The 23,789-nt window shown below is 47.3% G+C and overlaps 1 protein-coding gene across 10 annotated transcripts in view; it reads left to right on the forward strand.

The window, feature by feature from the left end:
* EPHA5 (EPH receptor A5) overlaps positions 1–23,789 on the forward strand; it is a 399,378-nt gene that overhangs the window by 159,269 nt on the left and 216,320 nt on the right. For all 10 annotated transcript variants that reach the window (XR_008445069.1, XM_054029616.1, XM_054029620.1 and 7 more), the window contains exon 4: positions 18,809–18,964. Coding sequence is in view for 9 of the 10 variants with exons in the window: in XM_054029616.1 (XP_053885591.1) it covers positions 18,809–18,964 (156 nt within the window). In the remaining variant the exon portion in view is untranslated. The remainder of the gene's footprint in view (positions 1–18,808; positions 18,965–23,789) is intronic.

The raw sequence follows: 23,789 nt of genomic DNA on the forward strand, positions 1-23,789 counted from the left end.
GTTTTAGCCCACGAAAGCTTATGCCCAAATCAATTTGTTAGTCTCTAAGGTGCCACAAGGACTACTCCTTCTTTTTGCTGGCTACCACTCTACTCTCTAACCCATCTTTTGAAGGTAGAATCTTGCCTTTCGGCATCTTATGTGTATGGATCCCCATATCTTATTCTTCAGGAGTGAGAGAGCTTAAAAAAAAACAGTCGTTCCTCCCCCCACCCCACCAAAAAAAGTTTAAAAATTCATGTAGGTGAATGTATAGCTAACATTTCTCTGCCTGTTCCACCCACTCTTTATATTGTTCTTGGTCACTTTCCTTTAGGGAGATATTGATTAAAATTTGCAATTCAAGCTGCTCTCTTTATAAGTCCTTCAGTATGTGAAGAGCATCCATTTTTGCACCGCACTGCAGCTTTCCCAGATACCTGGTCTTTCCCCCCCGGTTAAATGGACATCTTGTCAAATAGTGTTTGCACAGGCTGACAGAAATAGAGGTCTTGGAGAGAAAGCCAGATCCCTGCGCATACACTCTAACAAACAGAATCAAAATGTCAGACACAAGTGAAATGTATCGGTGCGCTCTCCTGTCAGACTTTGCTAATATCACCCAGATAAAATGACAATGGAACACCTGCCTGATGTTAACCTATTTTTATCAGAGATTGTTTCACATATTTATAGTTAGTTAGAAGCAATGGGCTATCAGAGAGAAAGCTTTCAATTATTATTTTTTTTATGCTGAAATGAAATGCCCACACTTCATCATACAGTAAAAAGTCCAGGGCAGGGAAGTCATTTCCAAATAGCAGAGCAATTAATAAAGAAAGAAAAAATAATTTCACAGTCCATTGTTAAATTAGCAATTCTTCAGAGTGTCTATAATTCCTGGCAGAATTAATATGCACTTTGAAGCCTTGGGCAGCAGTACGTGGGTATATTTCATTTACTCTAGCAGCCTTAAGACTGAAATGTAGGGGAAGAAAAAAATCTTGAAATAGCAAAGGAAATACACCAGTTCTTCTATATCTGTCATTCAACTGCTACCTAGCTTACAAATTATCAACGAAAACATAAACATTGCCTTTAGATTACAGCTGTGATTCTTTAAAGCTGAAGTAGCAGAGACAGTTGTTGGAAAATGACGAGCATTAAGTAATGCAGGAGAAAATAGGGCAGTCAGCAATGACAACATAAATTTGTGAACAGGGGAGAACGTGTATGATAAAAGTGCAGTATATTCTCACCGCGCTGAAGGGAAATATTTTACAGAAGCATTTGTAAATTGAATGCATCTACATAATGTAGCAACAAATTTAATTGCCACAGTTTTTGGTTTTAAAGTTGGCTGGATGACAGGAGAATTTGTATTCAAAATAATAAATCCTATGTTTTTTTTACCACTTATCCATATGCTTTTTAAAAAAGTTATGTAGAACTGAGTTAAGTTGCATGGCCTTAGACATTCCTATTCGACATTTCACGCATCTCTCTCTTTAAAAACAAAAGCACTTACATATCTTAGTCATTTGGAGATGTTGGAGAAGCAAATGGATGCGGTCTGTGATTAAAGCCCAGGTCTGGGAATCCAGGGAGCTGGTTCTATTGCAGGCTTGCTATGAGATGAGTGGGACAGAAGGGGGAATAGCAAGGGATCTAGTAAAATGGAAAAGAAGATGAAGAGGGAATGATTCCCAGGAGGAACAGATGCAGGGGAAAGAGACAGGCAGGCATAGGAGCAGGGAGAAAGTTTGGAGCCTTCCTATCTTGTGTCAACGCTTCAGATGCTTGGCACAGTCCCAGTCCTTGGTCTTGCTTGAGCACAAGGACCATGCAGGACTAGAGCTACTAGTATTCAGAGCTGCTGAAATACTGAGGCACAAGGACTGTGTGGGACCAGCCCAACATCACTAGTGAGGAGAATGCAAGGTGCAAGGATAGTGGCACAAAGGCTGCACCAATGGGCAGAGTGCAGGTGAGTTAGTCAAATATGCTTCGTAAATGCAATAGATTCCATTGCTCATTCATGTGTGTCATGGATATCAAAGTCATGTCTGTGGCACGCGTGTGTCTGGGTGTGCATGCATCTTAAAAACACAACAATAAGGAACCACAGTGCTGCTTCTGCACATTCTGTGGCTTTTTATGACGGACATTCTACAACATCAGAAACAATTACGTACACCAAAGAAACACATTTCATGAGATTTCTAGAAAACAATATTGCCTGTTTCAGTCACTCAAAAATCATGAGGTTGACTCAAAAAACCCCACAAGATTTTGAAGAAAATAAGCAAAGAACCCAACATGTGACTTGTCGTCTGTTTTTTGACCCTTTAGAACTTGTGTTATCAAGTGCTTCCGTAAAACCAGGGTGGCTAGAAAGTTCCTTTTTTTTAATGAAAGCTGAGATCCTCCTACGACTTACGAGTTCTAGGACTCCAGGAGCTAGAGCTTTAAGAAAAACACGCCAGGGACCCACAGGAGTTGTGATCAGATCATGATCGTTGGCAACACTGGAGAACATTCCTCCATGGGACAGAATTCACAATGGCAAGTTTTTATGTGGGGGAGGAGAAATGCTGGTCGCTGTCCTTTCAAGACATTCCCAGAGGTCATTACTTGCCTCTCTCACCTGGAGTAGTATGGTCTTTGATTCCCAGTGCCTGACTCGGCACATATAGGTTTTGTTTGAAACAGGGAGCCCCTTACCCTGTAACATGAAGTAATTAATAAGGGGAAGCATTTGTAAGTTAATACAAGGAAGAAGAGAGGAGTGGTAATGTTAATAAGATGGTCTATGTTTCCAACACAAATACGTGCTTGTTGACAGTGGTTATTTTTCTGGGTATAGCTGGGGAACCAATTAAATTTAAGATGAGCAATAGTAATCCCTCCTAATAGTTTGGGAATGAAACCTTCATAAATCAAGCTTTGACAGCTCTAAATCTGACGAACTGCCAGAACCAGCAGAACAGCTGCTGCTAAATGCGCTGCAGGCTAGTGCTTGATGATATGTTGAAGTCTGGCAATGGGAACTGGGTTTGTCAGGGAAGGAAGGATAGTCAGGTTATGTGTGTAGGGAAAGAAAAGAAACCTTTGCTTTGCTTCTCTTCTCCTCCTCCAAAGTTTTGGAACAGCTGCACCTGCTAAGAGACCAATTCCAGAGCACAGCTAAGTGTAGAGGACGTGAATTCTAATCGACCTTGGGCACGGGCAGTAGGAGAACAGTCCCAAAACACGAAAGCATCTTCAGTGTTTCTATTCCAAATAATACCCCCAAAATGCCAATCAGAATCTAAAGGCAAAATTCTCTCCTCTGGACTCGTCCCTCGTGTGCCCTTAGGTCTGAGGTGCTTGTGACTGAGTACTCGGTGTTCCTCACTAACACGTAAGCAGGGCTGTCAGCCCCAGGCACTCAGAAGTCATGAGCCAGCCCCCTCCAAAATCCTGAGATTGTCCTGTTCCCTGTTCCCTGTCCCCTGACCTATCCACACCCCCGCTCTCTGATAGGCCCCCCAGGACTCCCACACCTATCCAACCGCCCCTGTTCCCTGTCCCCTGACCGCCTCCACAAACCTCTGCCACATCCAACCCCCCCATTCCCCATCCCCTGACCGCCCTCCCGCAGAACCTCCACCCCATCCAACCCCCCCCCGCTCCTTGTCCCCTGACTGCCCCCTCCCGGGACCCCGCGCCCCTAACCACCCCCCCAGGACCCCACCCCCCATCCAACCCCTCCTGCTTCCTTCTCCTGACTGCCCCCCTGGGACCCCACCCCCTATCCAGCTGCCCCCTGATTCCTGTCCCCTGACTGCCCCCGGGGGCTCTCTGCCCCTTCTCCAACCCCCCGCCCCCTTACCATGCTGCTCAGAGCGGCAGGACTGGAAGCCGCGCTCCCCGGCCATGCTGCCTGGCAGGAGCTCGCAGCCCCTCCACCCACAGTGCTGCCTGTGCGGCGGCGTGGCTGTGGGGGGGATAAGAGGGGAGGGGCTGAGGGCTAGCCTCCCCGTCCGGGAGCTCAAGCACCGGGCAGGACGGTCCCGCGGGCTGGATGTGGCCTGCGGGCCGTAATTTGCCCACCCCTGCATTAGCGTGAGTGAGTCACTCTGGGTTCCCCTGTAAAGTGTCCTGGGGCACTCATGCTTGCCCTCGGGGAGGATCCACCCCCCCGTACATTTTTTAATTTGTTCGACCTCACTGAACTGAGTGCAATTGCATGGGTTGTAAATCAGGGCAGAATCTGGCCCAATGGGAGTTGCATCAAAGGAAGTGAGGGCAGAATTGGACCCAGTTCATTGTGATGTCATGCCCCAGGATTTTTGGGAAAAGGAGCATATTCAAAAGGGAGAGCCACACAGTAGATTCGAGTGGTGCTTTAGCGTGACAGTCAGTGCCCAGCCTCACTGATGGGAATGTCACCTGCAGCAGAACTACTGGGGAGCTTCATTATCCGGTGGTGTTTCTGGGGTTTAATGAAATAGGGTCCAGACTTGCAAATGCTTTTGCACTTTACTCTCATGAGTAGCCCACCTGACTTCAGGTTTATTCCCTTGTGTGTGTTTGCACTGAGGGCCCAGAGATTGTGGTCTGTACAAGGTGTGTCTGAATCGTCCTCCAAGGAAATTTGAATAGAGGTGTTCTGCTGGATGCATATTAATCCATTCCATTAGATTAAACTGATTTAAAATTAAATTACACGCTACAGAGCAAGTTCTACTGAGAAAGATGATTGCAAGTCTAAAAACAAAAAGAAAGCGAGATTTAGGTTGGATATTAGGATACAAAACGTTCTAACTCTGATATGTAACCTGTTCCAGTGTGCTACCTAGGGAGATTGTGGAGTCCACATCACTGGCGGTTTTGAGACCAGATGAGACAAATGCCTGTCAGAGATGGCCTAGGGTTTACTTAATCCTGCAGGAGGTGGACTGGATGACCTCTCAAGGTTCCTTCTGGCCCTACATTTGTATGATTCTATAAAAACAAACCCGTGTGTGTGTGTTTGTTTAAATCAAGCTTTTAAAAATAATTATTTTTTGATGCCCTAGCCCTCCTGCAGAATGGCTAGTGAAGGTCATTTTGGACCCAGATGCCAAATGACGTAAGTGGAGGAGATGCCGATTGACACTAGCTGAGGATCAGGCCCAAAGGGGTTTAAAATACAATAATCCTGTATTTCTTTATCCCTGAAGGACTCTTGTCACTAGAAGTACTCCAGAACTGGCATGCCCACATCTCCAGTAGATGAAGTCATACAACATAAGATCATCCAGGCAGTTGCATCTCAGGCAACACATGTACAGTGTATTAGTTTAGGCGAAAGCCCTGAAATGCCAGTCGAGCAAACATCCATGACATAAATCATCAACATAAATCCTCCCAAATGTCATATTTCTTAACCACAATTGGCTGCAATTTTCTAAACCACAGCATAATTAGAGAATCTTTCTGTCTTTGCTGGCCAGGATCCAAATTTGTATGGCAGACTGAATCAGAGAGCTAGACCTTTTTTTGCAATACTGTGCCAGCAAACATCTGGCTTTGGGAAAGTTAGTCCATTTTCCAGTGGATTTTACCAATTGATTATTTTTACGTGAATAGAGACACAGCTGTCTGTGCTAACATATAGGGAACTTCAGGCATGATTGCTTGATCCTACTCCCATTCAATTCAGTGAGAGTTGGGCCACTGATTTTAATGGGAGTAGAACTGAACCTTTTGGGCTGAATCCTTCTATTCCTACTCAGGCCTTGTCTACACTAGGGGGAGGGGGGGATCGATCTAAGTTACGCAACTTCAGCTACTTGAATAACATAGGTGAAAAGAACAGGAGTACTTGTGGCATCTTAGAGACTAACAAATTTATTAGAGCATAAGCTGTAGTCCACGAAAGCTTATGCTCTAATAAATTTGTTAGTCTCTAAGGTGCCACAAGTACTCCTGTTCTTTTTGCGGATACAGACTAACACGGCTTCTACTCTGAAACATAGGTGAAGTCGATGTACTTAGATCTATTCACCGCGGTGTCTTCACTGCGGTGAGTCGACAGCTGACACTCCCCTGTCGACTCCGCCTCTCGCTCCGATGGAGTACCAGAGTCGACGGGAGAGGGCTCGGCAGTCGATTTATCACGTCTAGACTAGACACGATAAATCGACCCCCGCTGGAGCGATTGCTGCCTGTTGATCCTGTGGGTAGTGTAGACAAGCCCTAAGTCACTATTCAGGCAAAACTCCCACTGAACCCCTGGGGAGTCCTCCCTGAATAAGGACTGAAGCATCTGGCCTATTGCTATTCCTCTTACTTGGCACATAGATTCATAGATTCCCAGGCGTGATCACAGAATTTCCCCAAAATAATTCACACAACGTATCTTTTAGAAAAAACATGCAATCTTGGTTTAAAAATTGTCAGTAATGATGCTGACCTGACATTTTAACTAAAAATTATGTAGTAAAGGGAGAATAAAGTAAAACAATAACACCAGAGTATTTGTAGATGCAAAAAAAAGATGACTACAATCTTGTGGCTGATATTTTACTCACACAAACATCAGGAAATTTAAAGTTATGCTTATTGGCCCATGTTCTCGTGTCATATATGAAGCCATGTTCTACTCTTAGTTACACCAGCATATACCGTGTATAACTTGAAATGAATGAAGTTATTCCAGTTCACGCCTATGAAAGTGAGTGCAAAATTTGGCTACCACTCTTTTGTAATAAATTGTTGCGAATTCTCGTGAGTCTCATTACATTTCATGTTTGTTTTTTAAAAGTCCAGCTCCTGGAGGCATGTGATTGTATGAAAATCTCAACTTTCTTTTAAAAAAATGGTTTTGTACCAAAACTTAAAAATGTGACCCAAGTGCATCCTAAAGGCTCAAAAGTCACAAAGCAAATGAAAGAATCCAGCGTTGCTTATTTTTCTTTTTAAAATCTATCTCCCTATACAAAAATCTTACAGATATATAATGCCTTACTATCAGGACTCCATGTATTCTGCAGCTGTGAAATTCACCCCATGCAGCAGAAATGATCTACAGAATCTCAGCTTTCATTAAATAGATCTGTTTCTAGCCTGCCTACCTGAGTCTGCAGAGAGCCTGTAATAATTGTTCTGAAGTGTAAACTGTCTTTTTAATGTCAATCAGGACGCCACGTAGTCTGTGGCTGCAGAATTTGGCTTTTTCCCAACATGCCGCAGAATTTAGCATTTTTGCTATGGAATTTGCCCTTTTGCTGCAGCCAAGCACCGGGCATTCTGGGTTCTGTCTCCCTGCCCTGCTGGGACCTACCTCTTGTTCCCCAGCTTTCCCCTCAAGGAGGAGCTGATGGGATCACAGCACATGCTCCCTGCATTGTTCAATGAACCCAGGCAGCAGGGGGCTGGGAAGCCAGAGCTGGAGTCCACCTTGCAAGTTGGGGAATGGGGAGAGCCAACCATGTAGGCTGCTGAGTGGGACTGCATGGAGAACGGGGCAGCAGCTGAAGCCTGTAGGAGCTGGGGAGATGAGGCCAGCTAGAGGCGCCCCCTTTCCCTGGAAGTGTCTGAGCTGGCTCAAGGGAACAGTGTAGGAGCTGGGCTGGTAATACAGCAGAGCCAAAAACCCTTCTCAGAAATCCTCCGCTGAAAATAGTCACTGAGAAATTGTACATGAACGAGTCCCTGCCGCCGGGGTGGGGGGGATGGGATGATGGAAACGAAGCCTGGCTCTCAGCAATAGAATCCATGAAAGCCGATGTGGGACTTATACACCCATAGATCCCCAGGCCAGAGGGGACCACGGTGAGCATCTCATCTGAGCTCCTGAATAACAGACCAGAGAACTTCCCCGGGATACATCCTGGTTGAGCTCGAGCAGATCTTTTAGGGAAACATCCCTTTTTGATTTAAACATTGCTAGGGACGGAAACTCCACCACAGCCCTTGGTCAGTTGTTCCAATGGTTAAATACCCTCACCGTTAAACATGCCTTATTTCCAGTCTGAATTTGTCTGGCTCTGGACAGTTTAGAAGCTGATACCCTGGGATTTGGTCTCATGGTGCCACGGAGAACGGGGATCTGCTGACTGTTTGATTGGGGGTGGTTTGGAGAGGGCGGCGGGTACTCATCCCTCAGTGATGAAGCAGGGGAGAGGGGCTGGTTTGGCTGGCAGAGTCCCTGTTTGAATGATCATTGGAACACAGCTGGGTGGTGTTGATTGTAATACTAATTACACAGTAGAGCCTTGTATAAGTGTCTTCTGATTGAAATCAAAATAAATAAGTATATGCAATGGGATCAAGCTATAGATGCTGCGGGAGCCATAATGGTAAACACCCATCTGTCTTTAGTATCTCAGCCCATTCACAGAGATGGCAGCTTTCCCTCTTTAAGAAATAAAAGGAGAAACCCAATGTGCCACGGATTAAAACAAGCTTTTGCTTCTCCGAGGTTGTGTACTCCCGTGTGCACACATGATTAACATTCCCTGGTGGGTACCACCGTGCCCGGATGGGCACCTTCTAATGCTGTCTGAAAGGGAGTGGGCTCCCAGAGGGTAGGGAATTTGAATTCAGTGTGCAACGGGGCTGCCACATGGCACTCATCCCACCCGGCAACCCTGGCCCCCCTGCCCGCAGCCCAGCCTCCATCGCTCCGCCTTGGCTGACTGGCAGGCAGAAGCGGTGGTTGCGCCATCTGGAGGCTGTGTTGGCTCCTGCAGGACAGGCAGCTGGGCCTCTCCTCTCTCACTGCCCCCCCTCCCCTCGCATGCAGCTGGGAAGGGGCAGTGGGGGTGAGGTAGCCAGAGGGAGGGGTCTCAGCAAGGTGAGGGGCCCTAGCTCCTTCCTTTTCCCCCACAGCCAGCTGCACTAGGTCTTCCAAAGCCACCAGAGCCACCCCCAGCACCTAGGCACCCATCAGCCACCCCAACAGTACTCAGCACCAACCCCAGTCAGCCACCCAGCCCCTACAGTATGCCACCACCACAGAGCCCACATCCTATCGTAATTAATAACGGCAATAACACCTCTTAATTAGTGGGTTTCATCAGCAGATCTCCAAGCACTTTACAAAGGAGGTCAGAATCATTATCCCCATTTTAAAGATGGGGAAACTGAGGCACAGGGAGGGGCCGCAACTTGCCCAGCGTCAACCAGCAGACCAGTGGCAGAGTCAGGAATAAGGCCCAGGCCTCCTGAGTCCCAGTTCAGTGCTCTCTCCACTAGGCCACTCTGCTTTCCTATATGTTGTATCCTAGATCTCTTTATGGATTACAGACCTAGCTGATTTGGGGATCTGGTAACATGTTCAGAGCAATGCCTGTAATGAAATGTTGATGGGGTTTTATTCTGTTTAGAAGACCCTCATTAGTTCATTAATAGTTGTTAATTCTTGGCTTCCCAGATGGTGCACTCCTGTCATAAATTGCTGTCTGACAGTTTAGTGATTCACATGGTGAAGAAGTGATATTTCAGGGGGAGGAAGTGGAAGCACTAACTTATTCATACTCTAGCTTTCAAGGTTGCTTTCTTATTCAGAAGCTGGAGATGATTTCAATGCACAATGCAGACATGACCCTTAAACCTGGATTGAAGTGAGGTTGGGCAGATTAGCATAAAAATACATGATATTCCCTAAGAACATGCCCTCCATAAAAGAATGTTCCCATTTTGGATGTGCTTACCTTCAAGGTAAGTTTCTGTGCCTTCTTCTTTAAGGTGCAAATTAGTCAGAGGACACATTTATTGAACGATTGCAGGCAACTGCCCCAAAGGCCGGTTCTACCGATCTTGAGCTGCAGCAAAGGTGCTTGAGCTGCCGTAGGATTCTGGGATGACTCAGGGCATCAGAGAACTGGACAGCTTTGCATTATAGTGTTTTATTAGTGGATATTTATTTAATTCCCTTCAGCTCCCCTAGGTATGCTGAGAGAGAGAATGACACACACACTAACACAGATAGCTGAACCAAAAAGGAGACATTATCAGGGAAGTCTATATGTTTCCTGTGGCAGTATATTCTTGGCAGCAGTTTGAGTTACCCTGCAGTTCAAGGACAGTTGTTAGGAAGTACAGGATTAGTTCTTAACAACCTGCTTGAAAAATCCTGCAGGAACAGATTTGATTTTCCTGTGGAGTCCTTTTGCACTATTTAAAAGGGCTTAGAGATCATCTGTTTTATATTTTTGGTTATAAGACAACCATGACAATCTGCTTCATCTGTTTTTTTTTTAAGTAGAAATGTATGTCATTATCACAAATCAAGGTTCAGAGTGGCTCGGTTGCTTAAATTGATTCCATACTTCAAAATTTGTTCAGAAACAAAGGGCCAGGCAGGGCTTTTTTGGAGTTAGTGATATAATGGTTTAAATGCTTGAAGGCTCAGTAGCTCTGGAGACTTCAAATCGGATCTGATTTATTTGTAACTCTTTTTTACCTCATCTCAAAGCATCCTCCCTTTGCTAGAGCAACGTGCTAATGAAGGCAGAGTTGATTAGCAGCTGTTTTCTTACTGCTGAATATAGGCAGCTGAATGTAGACAACAGACTCTTTACCTGTGCTTGGTCCTAGCTCCTGTTTCTTTGAGGGGCTTAAGGTCATATCCTGTAAGTGGAGGATGTATCAAGTCCAGACAAGCTGGAGTACTTTTGATAAGAATCATAGATATGTAGGACTAAAAAGGGACCTCAAAAGGCCATCAAGTCCAGCCCGCTGTGCTGAGGCAGGACCAAGTAAACCTAGACCATCCCTAACAGGTGTTTGTCCAACCTGTTCTTAGAAACCTCCAATGATGGGGATACCACAGCCTCCCTAGGTCACCTGTTCCTGTGAATTAGACAGCTTCTCCTAAATCGAACCTGGCTGCAAACTGTTAATTTGTGCTACTGTATTTTGTTTGACTCAACGCTGACATTTAACAGTGAGCCAAATCACTGTGGAATGACCGGGGAAGGCTTGTGCTAGTTGCCTTTGCCGTAGGAGAGCGGTGGTGTGGAGTTGCATCAGCCCACGAGAGCATGGGAAGGCGCTGTGCCTCAGAGAAAGGTTGCACCTCTGAGGGCTCTCCGCAGCACAGGGAGAGTGTGCCTTCGGCACCAGCCTCTAGCAGGGGCGCGCTTGCTTTTTTCTTGGGTGCTTGGTGGTGAGGAAGGAAATGTCTTGCCTCTTCTTTTTCCCTTTTGTACGCCCAAGGGTGAGCATTGGCTGGGAGCACAGAGACTCCTGTTGTACGCAGGGCACAAGGGAGAGAAGGCTCCATCTGCCTTCTCTTCTAGGTACCCAGGCACTTTTTTCTGTTTTTGCACTAAGCACTCCCACTCGCTTCATTGGGCCTCGGATCAGGCCCTGTGGTGGTGCAGATCCCTCACAATCAGCCTCAACCCAGCACATGTGTGAGGCTTGTCAAGCCTGGAGAAAAGCAGGTCCTTAAAAGGGACGCCAGAGAGAGAGAGCCTGTAAAACATAGAACGGTTGTAGAGGATAAAGGCTCCAAAAACCTCTGCACAGGGAAAATTCCCAGGTTGCCAGATCAGCCAGCTTTGTGGCCTTTTTGAGCCAGCGGAGTAGTGGAAAGAGGTTGTGACAATTGGGCCCAGGTTATTTATGATTCTAGTCATGTAATGTTAAGAAAGTCCAAGGATCGTTCGGCCTCAGTTCAGTTGTTACATGAGTTTGGTATTTGTCTGGTTTGCTTTGCTTCTGTCTTTGGTGTTTGCTACCGCGTTTTGCTGCCTCGGGTACTTACATTGCACAGAAAGTTCAGCTGTATCACTGCAAAAGGCCAGTGTGAAACCCTCCCAATGCCTTTCCCCCCCACCCCTGATCTCAGGGACAATTTCCAGCCATGGATCTTGTCTGCCACTTGTAGGGTGACCAGATGTCCTGATTTTATAGGGACAGTCCCGATTTTGGGGTCTTTTTCTTATAAAGGCTCCTATTACTCCCCATCCTCATCCTGATTTTTCACACTTGCTATCTGGTCATCCTAGCCACTTGCAAAGCTTCACTTCCTAATCCAGCTGCCAGTTTGAGGAATCAGTCCACGAGATTCCAGATCCAATAGCCTCTTCCTGCTGTCCTTCCTCACATTGACCTCCGTTGCTAATCCAGCATCGAATCACGTACAGAATAAACTATAGCGAGCTATTTTTAGTCCATGCAGAAGATTTTCCTTTGTTTGTCTAAAACTAAAAAAGGCCAAACTTTGACTTGCTAATAATGGATGTTCTGCTGATGGAAACAAATCCTTGTTTGTGTCTGACTCCACCATATTGGCCCTGGACTCTGGCGTAGTTGGGCTGTGTCTAAAAAGAGCTTTTTCTTTAGCAATCATTTGTATTTAAAGAATAGTTTCGCACATCGCTGGCTGGTTAACCAGCGAAGTGGGCAGCAATTCTAATTTTAGGAACAAAGAGGTGGGTGTCATTGACAGCTCCAAACTTTATTTGAATTCTTTTAGCTGTCTTGTAGCAAATGAGAGGGAATCCTAGAGCTTATCTCTACTGGTTTTTCTCCTCTCTTGAAATGAGAGGGGCTGCCATGCAAACGAATCTGTACGTCAGGCTGGAGATAAGTACCCTTTCAAAAGCTGTTGAATAAGAAATAGAAAGATAAAGCAAAGAGGAATAAGGTAAGATGTTATTAGAAATTAAACCCCAGAGACCTGGGTAATTTTAAGTAAAGTCATGTATACAGCATAAAGTGCTTTTCAGAGGGAATGGCAGCGGAGAGCCTGTGAAATAACAGACCAGATCCCAAGGTATGTTTAAATATCCCATAGGGGAGGTTGTGGTAGAGGCCAACTCTGTGCCCAATCCCTGGAGAAGATGAGTTGTTACAGCTGCAGCTATGGCAGTTTGGCTGTTTAGCTCAGGCAACTTGTGCTTTAGCTCTGGGGGTCCCAGGCTCGGTGCCCAGCTTGTTGGCCGTGACGGCGGCCTTCACACTTAATATACAGTCATTTATGAATGTCGTTGCATTTATTAATTATGGCTGGGATCTACGTGAGTTAGGTGCCCGACTTCTACTGAAATTCAGTGGGAGATAGGTGCCCAGCTCCTTTAGGCTTCTTTTAAAATCCTACCTAGTGCCTGGATTAAAGAAAACCTGTTCAGGTTAGTTGCGTGGGTGTCTTGTTGAGGTTCTAGTAGGAACCGGCTTTACTTTGCTCATGTTAGGAAGGGAAAAGCTCACATGGTGAGAAGGGCTGGCCTCTGTGGGCCAGATGCTCCTTTACAGCCACAAGAAGTGCGTGTCGTTGGGACAAGAAGCGGATTCCTTCCCTCAAAATTGAGGCAGAACTTTCCACTTGGGGTTCTGGGCCTTGGGTCTGTAGCTGGGGAGGTGTGTAACCGGAGTGGCGCTGAGATCACACACACATGCACACTGCCTGTCCTCTAGCCGCAAGCACTGGTGGCCTCTCTATAACACAGCAGTTTTGCTTTGCAGCATGCATCACAGCACGTGCAGCCTTTTTTAGGATCCCTCAGAAGACAGGAATTCTATCCTGGCCATTTCTGCACTGTTCCATCCTGGCCCGTGAGTCATTGAGTCCTCAGGACAAGCCCATCTTGGACATTCCCTACAGCTCTCCTTTCCCATCTCTGTGGCGAATTCCCTCCTTGAACTGGAACACATTACACCTCCACTAGGTGGCTCAGACTCTATTCTGTTGTGAGGCTTTACACGGACTGAGCGTCACCCTAGGTGTGATGCCCACAATTGCTGCAGTTGTGTATACTCTTCTGAGACTCCCGTGGACCTCTATTCCATGTGAGCTCAGCCATCAGAATTCAGGCAGGCAGTTCAGTCTGCACAATGTCTGGGATATGTGCGTTTTAAATGCCATCGATTGTTCCTTTTCCCTAAAGGGTGGAACTGGTGTAAGACTTGTGTGGACTGTGACATGTTTATCAAGAAAAGGGTTTTAATTAAAACTCCAGTTTCTGAGCTTCCCATTGGCAGTTGCCATCTTGCTGAAAGTGACATACTCAGAATCAAGTGGGAGCTCAGACTGCAGACGAGTGTGCATTTTGTTACTGTACTAATACGGTCCTATGGATTCTTCTGACTTGGGCCCCAATTCAGAAACGTGCTTAAACAAGTGCCTGACTTTAAGCATGTGACTAGTCCCATTGGAGTCCATTGGGTATTTGTAAGCACCTCACTGAATCCAGACTTTGGACCAGAAATTAAGTGGATAGAAACTGGCGTATTGTCCTCAATGCTGATTACTGCCGCGGTCACAAACGACATTGCTTGTTAACGAGATGGCCACAAGGTGATTCAGGGATGGCAGTCAGTATTGGCAATCAGAGGAGTAAGTGGATGTAGTGTCTTAGAAGGGCACAGCAAGCTCCCATGGGCTGTGCGATGAATTGTGGGGTACAACAAGAATACTTCCACAACAAACATCATGCTTTATGGCATGATGTCATTGTTCAGCCCCTGACATGGCGTAACGCACAAATTCCCCAATTCTTCTATGCAGTGATACAGCGGGAACAGTCAAGGGTAAAAATTCTTGCATCATAAAATGCCCCTGGATGAATGGGCACAAAAAAACATACCATGTTAAGGTTGCCAAGTGCAGCAGTAACTTACGACAGGCACTTTGCTCCACAGAAGGGTGTCATACAGCCTGAGTGGGCATTCAGATTGCTGTGAAAAAGGATACAGCTTTTATTTTCATGTAATGTCCGTTATTAAAATATTATGTGAATACCCTGGGATCAAGCATCAGGGCATATTTGTTAGCATCGTGTTTATTCATGAAAACAAAACATTCTATTCAAGCCGAGCTATATATCGCACTGTCAACGGCAATTTGTGTCTTGTTGAAAATCTAGCAGAGAAAGCTGACTTATCTTGCATGTGCTGCTTTACAGAAAATAGAACCCCAGCAAACTCTTGTGCCATAATGATTTTCTGTCTTTCTTGATGAGACATAATGAGATAAATGAAAGACCTTTTTGAAGGCTAATTACATATTGTACACTCTAGACATCAGTTGTCCCTCTTAGATGATGTGCATTTTTTGCTTTCATTTCATCTTCTCTGTTGTCTGCGTATGCATGTGAATTTGGCTTAGCTTTGAAATACAAATTGGGATTAGGGAGGAACTGGGTGTATTTCCTCCCCCCCCCCCCCCAGATCTTTGCAGATATTCTACTGTAATACAATACATCATTAGAGATCAGGTAAAACTTGGAGGTAGATGTGAAGTAAATAAAAGGCCTGAATTTCAGGCATGGAGCTGGGGATGGTGCCATAAACCATGCCAGTTCTTGAATAGTTTATGAACAACCCTCCGGAATAAATTCAAAACTGAGCGTGCTTTAGGGTTCTGTGTTTCTGTTATTTATACGGATGGTTATGGCCAGATTTTCAAAAGTTCTCAGCACCCACCACCGGGAGCAGATTTTAAATACAGTTTATCCCCAGCTTATTTAGGTGCTTAAGTGGAAATAGCTCGGTGCTGAGCTCTTTTGGGTATTGGGACCTTAAATGTTCATTTTACATTTAAAGGTGTAGCCAAGGATTTTAGTTTCTTGTTCATTTATTGTGTGATGTTATAACTAACGAACATGTTATGTCAGATATAATCATTGTATGCTACATAGAGTTAAGTTATAGGATTATAAAAGTACAAGATTGATCAGTATGTAGAGGGAATAATCATGTATTAGGTATCTAAGTAAATAGGGCTGAAATGCAAGACCCGTAGGCTGAGAACTCCAAGATTTTAGCTTAGCCATATGTAAGCCATAGAGTTAAGGAACGCTGATTTAAGTAAGTGACCAAAGAATAATCTGATGTCCTAAGATTACTAGAAAAGATATACCAATGGGTGATATTGCAAAGATACCTGGTAATCACATTTTTCTAACACATGCCCTAACCGCAGAGTGCACTATGTGCAGAAATGCTAATGATGTATAGTGAGAATCACATTATAAAGGAGGGTGCCTAGATTAGGAAAATTGAGCTCCCTATGGGAAACTCCAGCAGGAACCAGCCTCTCTACTGATAATCAATCCGTGAGAGACCCGTCAGACCATAACACCATTGTTAAGGACGTGAGTAGAACTATATTTGTAACTTGTGCATTGGTCTGCATAGAATTTCTATATGCTTGGGTAATCATAACTTTAATTGTAATGTTAATAAAACTTGTAGAACAGACTAGACCTTGGACTTGTGAATGTCTGTGCGATCATTACCCTGGGTCTTTATGTTCCTTAGAGACTCTACATCTAAAGCAAGTAGCAGAGGTGACTTTCACTCTCTTAAGCTTGAAACTGTAGCCACCAAAGTCGAACCCGTGGTGGTGTAATACCACATTACAAAATTCACATTAAATACAATAAAAGGCTACAAAGGTTACCCCTTAGCCTTTTTGAAAAGCTAAAATTCCTTGTCAATATCATGGACCAAGTATAATGATTGCCCTTAAACACTTCCCCATTGTCTTCAATATATAACATTCCCTAAGTGTATGCACCAATCCCTTTTCAAAGTGTAAGGAAGATTAAGAACTACTGCCGCTGCTAAGGTGACCATGTCTAAGGTCGCTGTTTGTTGGTTGGTCTCTCTCTTGTCTTGTCCATCTTGTAATCATTGTATTCACTCTGTCTCCTCCTCTCCAGAAGCAAGAACTGTCAATCACCCATGGTATATAGACCATGGAAATATGGAGGATTTCTGTGTATTCTTACCACACTGCCATGTTTCTTGTTTGTTTTTGAATTGCAGCCACATTTGCAAGAGCTGCAGTTTTAATCTAGGGTGACTGGTTGATTTCAACAGCACTCTTTGAAGTGCGGGGAGGGGGCGACTGAAATCAGAGTAGCTTTTGCATCAGCCTGTTGTCATGATAACTTCTTAAGGTATTGTGCTATCGTGTCCAATCAGAAGAAGCCAATGTACAGGGAGGTGTGATAGATGAAGAGTTGTGTGAAATCTTTCATATGTGCAGAGACTAGAAATTGACTAACTGCATAATTTACCCTGATCCACTAAAGAACAAAAAAAAAATCCACACTTCATCCAACATGATGGCAACATTTTGATCTCAGATCCATGCAGCAGCTCTTAAAAACTGCTACTGTAGTTGTACATCATGTTGTTGTGGTGGTAGTGAGGATTTTAATAGTTGCCAATACACTGGATTTTCTTTGCACAATATTTGCCAGGCAAGAACTTTGAATGACAGATTGAAAGTCGTTTTTAATTTCCATGTACCTTCTGTAAGTATGTCTGAGTGCCTTAGTAACAGGATGGTCATAATTATTTTACAGTGATTCTCCAGGAATCAGAAAAGTAACAGCATTTTTGAGCTGGCAAACTGGATGTGTGTGTCTATTTTAGATTTCAGAAATGGCAGGAAATCAAACTTCCCAAAAGGATCTATCTGAACTTTAATTTTCCTTTACAGCTGATTGTAGATCCAGCAATTAAAGAGCTAGTTTGTTTTCTTTTAAAGACCAGAGACATGTGCAAAACTGTACGTACATGTATCATGGTTGAGTGTGAAACTGAAGTGAATGAGTGCAGAAAAATGATCAGATTTTTCTAAAGAGCTCAGCACCAGTAGCTCCAAGTTACACTTATGTGGACTGGCCAGATTTCTAAAAAGGCGGAGGACCCAGCCTTCCCCGTTGAGGTCAGTAGGTGCTGCTGTAAACTGAGCTCTTTAGAAAATCTAGCCCTTAATCTCCAAGGGTCTGTGCCTGCAAGGTGCTGAGTGCCTTCCGTGAAGTCGAGAATGCTCAGCGTCTTGCAGGAAGAGCAGCCAATGAACTTTGAGCCTGTGCTGACAGTTCTTTGAAATCAGACACAATTAATGTATGAACTTCAAATTACCAAAGGGGGGAAAAGAATCCCCAACCCAACCTCACGCGGTATATGGGAAAAAAGAGAACAAAAATAATAGCTCTCAGTCTGTAAGGCCCATCATACATATACATTACAGCTAGAGGGAATGTATTATACAGCGGGCATGTCTGGTTCAGGGGGTACCCAGAGATAGCTGTCTCATATGGAGCGGTTCAAAATTCTTCACAGGTTTTCTGGAAGAAACCCTGGGGAAATAGTCTTATTAGAATGCCTTAAAGCTGTCTGTACAGATATCACGTCCTCTCCAGGATGGCATGATTATTTTATTTGCTGAGACATTGATTCTGGGCATGGGACATCTTAAACGAAATCCACAAAACATATTTTACCGCTCTCCTAAGCTGTGTCTAAGAGGGAGTGAAAAAGCAACGCTTTGATGTTTTCCAAAGCAGAGAGAGAAGCCAGAAGATCTGTTAGGTCTAATACATTCAGCAAGGAAAATAACGATCTGACAAAGGCAGCGGCTAGAGAAATCAGTGGCCCAAATGGTCTCATTCTCTTCTGTACAAATATTTTAAATATGTACCACATATTAGCATGAAAATCACCCGTCTCCTGCTTGTGTTTTTTAAATAATTCACGAGAAAATAGCTCACGAGTGTTTGTGGTTGTGTCTCACTAAGGCTATGTCTACGCTACAGCGGGGGCCATTTCCAGCTCGAGGAGCCATACGGGCACTAGCTCAGCTCAAGCGGACTGGCTAAAAATAGCAGCGTGGCCAAGGCGGTGTGGGCGTGGCTCGTGGCCAAGGCGGTGTGGGCGTGGCTCGGGCTACCTGCCCGAGTTCAGTCCCATCGGAGAATGTCTCGCCGAGCTGGGAATCCCACCTCCCCGCTGCAGTGAAGAGGGCCTCTAAAGATGTGTGTGAAAAAGAAATGGGAAGGGATGAATATTTGCTGGAAGAATTTAGTCTCCGGTTCCTCTCTTACAGTCTGCAGACCTGGATTCTTCAAGGCCTCTCCCCAGAGCCCATCCTGCAGTAAGTGCCCCCCTCACAGCTACACGCACGAGGAAGCGTCCACCTCCTGTCTGTGTGAAGAACACTATTTCAGAAGGGAGTCGGACCCGCCTACGATGGCCTGTACAAGTAAGCACGTACTGTGTATCTTTTAATCCGTTTGCGCTGTTACGCACAAGGAATGGGCACAATGATAGGGTTACCATACGTCCGGATTTTCCCGAACATGTCCGGCTTTTGGGGGTTCAAATCCCCGTCCGGGGGGAAATCCCCAAAAGCCAGGCATGTCCGGGAAAATCGGGAGGGAGGGATGGAGGGCTCGGCCGGGGCCTCTTTGGCCGGGGCCGGTGCGGAGCCGGGCCGGGGTCGCGGGGCCGGGGGCATGGTGCCGGGCCGGGCGCGGTGCCGGGCGGGGAGCCGGGGGCGCGGTGCCGGGCCGGGGTAGCGGGGGGTGCGCCGGGCCGCGGGGCCGGGCAGGGAGCCGGTCCGGGGTAGCGGGGGGGGGTGCGCCGGGCGGTGGGGAGCCGGTCCGGGGTAGCGGGGGGTGCGCCGGGCGGTGGGGAGCCGGTCCGGGGTAGCGGGGGGGTGCGCCGGGCGGTGGGGAGCCGGTCCGGGGTAGCGGGGGGGTGCGCCGGGTCGCGGGGCCGGGCAGGGAGCCGGTCCGGGGTAGCGGGGGGGGGGGGTGCGCCGGGCGGTGGGGAGCCGGTCCGGGGTAGCGGGGGGTGCGCCGGGCGGTGGGGAGCCGGTCCGGGGTAGCGGGGGGGTGCGCCGGGCCGCGGGGCCGGGCAGGGAGCCGGTCCGGGGTAGCGGGGGGGGGGGTGCGCCGGGCGGTGGGGAGCCGGTCCGGGGTAGCGGGGGGTGCGCCGGGCGGTGGGGAGCCGGTCCGGGGTAGCGGGGGGGTGCGCCGGGCCGCGGAGCCGGGCAGGGAGCCGGTCCGGGGTAGCGGGGGGGGGGGGTGCGCCGGGCGGTGGGGAGCCGGTCCGGGGTAGCGGGGGGTGCGCCGGGCGGTGGGGAGCCGGTCCGGGGTAGCGGGGGGGTGCGCCGGGTCGCGGGGCCGGGCAGGGAGCCGGTCCGGGGTAGCGGGGGGGGGGGGTGCGCCGGGCGGTGGGGAGCCGGTCCGGGGTAGCGGGGGGTGTGCCGGGCGGTGGGGAGCCAGTCCGGGGTAGCGGGGGGGGTGCGCCGGGCGGCGGGGAGCCGGTCCGGGGTAGCGGGGGGGTGCGCCGGGCCGCGGGGTCGCGGAGCCGGTCCCAACAGTGCTGGGCGGGCCGGGCCCGAGCTGACCCAGGCTGGAGCCGCCGGGGGCCAGCCTGGGCCGCGCCTCCTCCCCCCCACACCCCCCTTACCTGCTTCAGGCTTCCCGCGAATTAAATGTTCGCGGGAAGCAGGGGAGGGGGCGGAGACTTTGGGGAGGGGGCGGAGTTGGGGCGGGGGCGGGGCTGGGGGCGGGGCCGGGGCCCCGTGGAGTGTCCTCCATTTGGAGGCACAAAATATGGTAACCCTACACAATGACAAGAAAGAAAGTGCTTTTATAGGCTTTGGCCTGATCCTGACCTGGCTTGTGCTAGTTTTACACTTCTGTAATCCACTGGCTTCATCTAAATTACTCCTGATTTACACCACTGGACTTGAGAGTAGAATCAAGGCTCTTGGCCTCTAAAGTAGGGATTTGATCCAGTAGGTGTTTGTGGAGTTTAGCATGTGGAACTGGACATGCAGCATCTAGAATTGCATGCTGCTGGTGTGCGTGTGTTGTAAAATATAGTTATTTAGCTATAGATCTAGGTAGACACACTATATATGGGTGTCACTTAGTTAGGGTTACCATACGTCCGGATTTTCCCGGACATGTCCGGCTTTTTGGGCCTCAAATCCCTGTCCGGGGGGAAATCCCAAAAAGCCGAACATGTCCGGGAAAATAGGGACATGCGGGGCTGGGGGTGCTGGGCCGGGGGTGCTGGGCCAGGGCCGGTGGTGCTGGGCCGGGGGCCGGGGCCGGGCCAAGGGCCGGCGGTGCTGGGCCGGGGGCCGGCGGTGCTGGGCCAGGGGGTGCGGGGCTGGGGTCCGGGGTGCTGGGCTGGGGGCCGGGGCCGGGCTGGCGGTGCTGGGCCAGGCCGGCAGTGCTGGGCGGGCCGGGGGTGCTCGGCCGGGGGCTGGCCTGGGGCCGGCACCCCAGGGACCGAGCCGAGCCAGGCTGGAGACGCCGGGGCCGGGGCTGGGGCCGGAGGGAGCTGCTCGGTTGGGGGGGCCAGACTGGGCCGCGCCTCCTCCCCCCCCCCACCAGCTTACCTGCTGCCTGCTTCAGGCTTCCCGCGAATCAAATGTTCGCGGGAAGCAGGGGAGGGGGCAGAGTTGGGTCGGGGACTTTGGGGAAGGGGTGGAGTTGGGGTGGGGCCGGGGGCGGGGCCGGGGCCCCATGGAGTGTCCTCTTTTTGGACACTCAAAATATGGTAACCCTAACTTAGTGTCACGAGTTATTCTATTTCCCAATAGGGTTTTATAGGATGTTATAGTAGAAAGGGAGTTGAAAGGAACTGAAAAAGTAACTGAGCTTCTATGGATGGGAACAGGCAGGCAGAAGTGACCCTCAGAGATGGAAGAGAGGTAATAAAGAGCCAATATATTCAGAAGAGCTGGGACACGGTGAAGAAGGAGCTTCCGCTCTCCATTTTTCTCTTCTCCTTCTACTAGGGACTGTTTTCAGCAGTAGAAGATTAGATGTCATCATGGCCTTCGAACAGCTGTGCACCAATCATCACCCTACTGATATATACCATGTCACCGTGGTTATTTGACTAGCACCCTTGCTGCAGAAAATAGGACAGGGCAGCAGTTCCCAGGGCAGGTTCTAAGCTAAGCCGGACAAATTGAGAGAAGCACCTTGGGAGAGAGGTGCTAGGGGCTGCGGGGAGAAGTGGGAATAAGTAAGGGCCCAGGGTGGGGGCACCAAGAGTGACTGCTTCCTGTCCATGTCTCCCAATGAACCCTGCTGCCCTTTCTGGCTACTTCCAATTCACCCTGGGTTTTGACCCCGATCCTGTCAGCTGTTGCACTCCGATGAGTCCCTTTGCCTCCAGGGGGCACCACACACTGAAAGGGATGGCTCACGCAGAACAGCCGGAGGATCAGGGAGCACTGAATGTCTCTCCGTTTGGTTTTCACAGTAGAAGGTGACTTGAAACGTGCTGCTCTCTTGAAAGGGCCGTGCGACTCCAGGGGAGGAAGGGGGAGCCTCACATCGTTTGTGATAAGCAATGCTGTGTAAAGGTCATAGACAGATAGATGGAAGAACAGGCCAGCTAGTGAAGTCCTGGTGTGGTCGGGGTGGGGGGGAAGGGGAGAAAAAATATCTTTTAAAATAAAGACATTCCAAACATAGATGAAAAGCTAGTTATACACCTAGGCCGGTTCGCAAAGGAGCTTCAGGCAAGTTAGCTGCCAGGCTTCAATTGCAAGTCAGTGGCCAGTGAGTGGCTAATTCCCTTGGGTTTGTGTGACAATCCCAGCTGTATAGTGGAAGAGTACATATGTTAAATAGGTCCTATTTTGCCAGCAGAATAAGGCATGCCAGGATGTTCATTAGTAGGGTTTGGGGGTATTTCTTGGGCAGATGAAAGTTACAACACCCATAATTTGCAAGAAACCCCCTACCAACACACACGAATTTGTGGCTCATTGCTGTAGTGTGAGGACACAGATACAAAGAACCAAGCCTTAAGCAGCAACTAGAGAACTCTGTCACCAGGAGGTTCCCACCTTTTTATTAAGCTCCTTGCTGCAACATATCCTGGTCCTCTCTGGTGAAACTGTGGAACTCAATGGCCACTCCACAGTTACCTACAGGAAAAAAAAATCCTGTGTCATGATTGATTGATTGACAAGAGTCATTTGTTAGAGCCACTAAGTTTTTGTTGTTTACTTCTTAAGGATAGCTCAGTGGTTTGAGCATTGGCCTTCTAAAGCCAGGGCTGTGAGTTCAATCCTTCAGGGGGCTATTTAGGGATCTGGGGCAACAAAAAAACTTGTTAGGGACAGTACTTGGTCCTGCTAGTGAAAGCAGGGGACTGGACTTGATGACCTTTCAGGGTCCCTTCCAGTTCTATGAGATAGGTGTATCTCCATATATTTTTATCAAAATGTAGGGCTGGAAGAGACCTCGAGAGGTCATCTAGTCCAGCCCTCTGCACTAAGAGATTTCATCTATTTGAAATCTAGTAAAAGTGATCTTAAAATTAATTTTAAGTATTACATTGCCAAGTCTCCCTGCCAGTATTTATGGTTTTATAATGATGCTTTCCTCACTTTTTTCAAAATGCTTGTCAGTTCCATGTTGCTATGTGAAAGACCCACACAAACAGGGGAAACTGATTAACTCTGTAAAAGAGAAACAGAAACTGATCATATATGAAGGGCTGTCAAATGCTCAAAGGAATAACAAAAAAGGAGTCGAGAAAGATGTTTTGTTCTTTAATTTCTTTAAGTTCTAGTTTCTTAGAACTGGAATTTGTAACAATAAGTAATATATTTTTTAATGTGATTTTAAAATTGATGATGCCCCGTTAAATTTTGGAAAAATTTTCTCAGTCAAACTCAGTGTCTTTTTCTCAGAGAATGTTGTGAAAATTATTATTCAATTCCCAGAAGATAAATAGCTTTTAAAAATAAAATGATAGCTTTCTTTCCTCTTTGGGACATCAATTTAAAAGGAAAGAAAGATAAAAAAAACAGATAAACTTTTGAAATTTATGGCCACAGCGCAGAAGTTTTCAAATGGTATAAAACGTAACATACAACAGACGTTTCTGATGAGAACATTTCAGGGAATATTTTGCCCTCAGAAGAAAATTCACAATTCCCTTTAATGTGCGTTGTGATTAAGTATCAGAAGGCAGAATTTGTCTCTGAGAATATATTTAAAAAAACACATACATTGATTCACTATTTCAGATTTATTGTC

The sequence above is a fragment of the Malaclemys terrapin genome, chromosome 5 (assembly GCF_027887155.1).
Source record: "Malaclemys terrapin pileata isolate rMalTer1 chromosome 5, rMalTer1.hap1, whole genome shotgun sequence".
In the NCBI taxonomy this organism is placed as follows: Eukaryota; Metazoa; Chordata; order Testudines; family Emydidae; genus Malaclemys; species Malaclemys terrapin.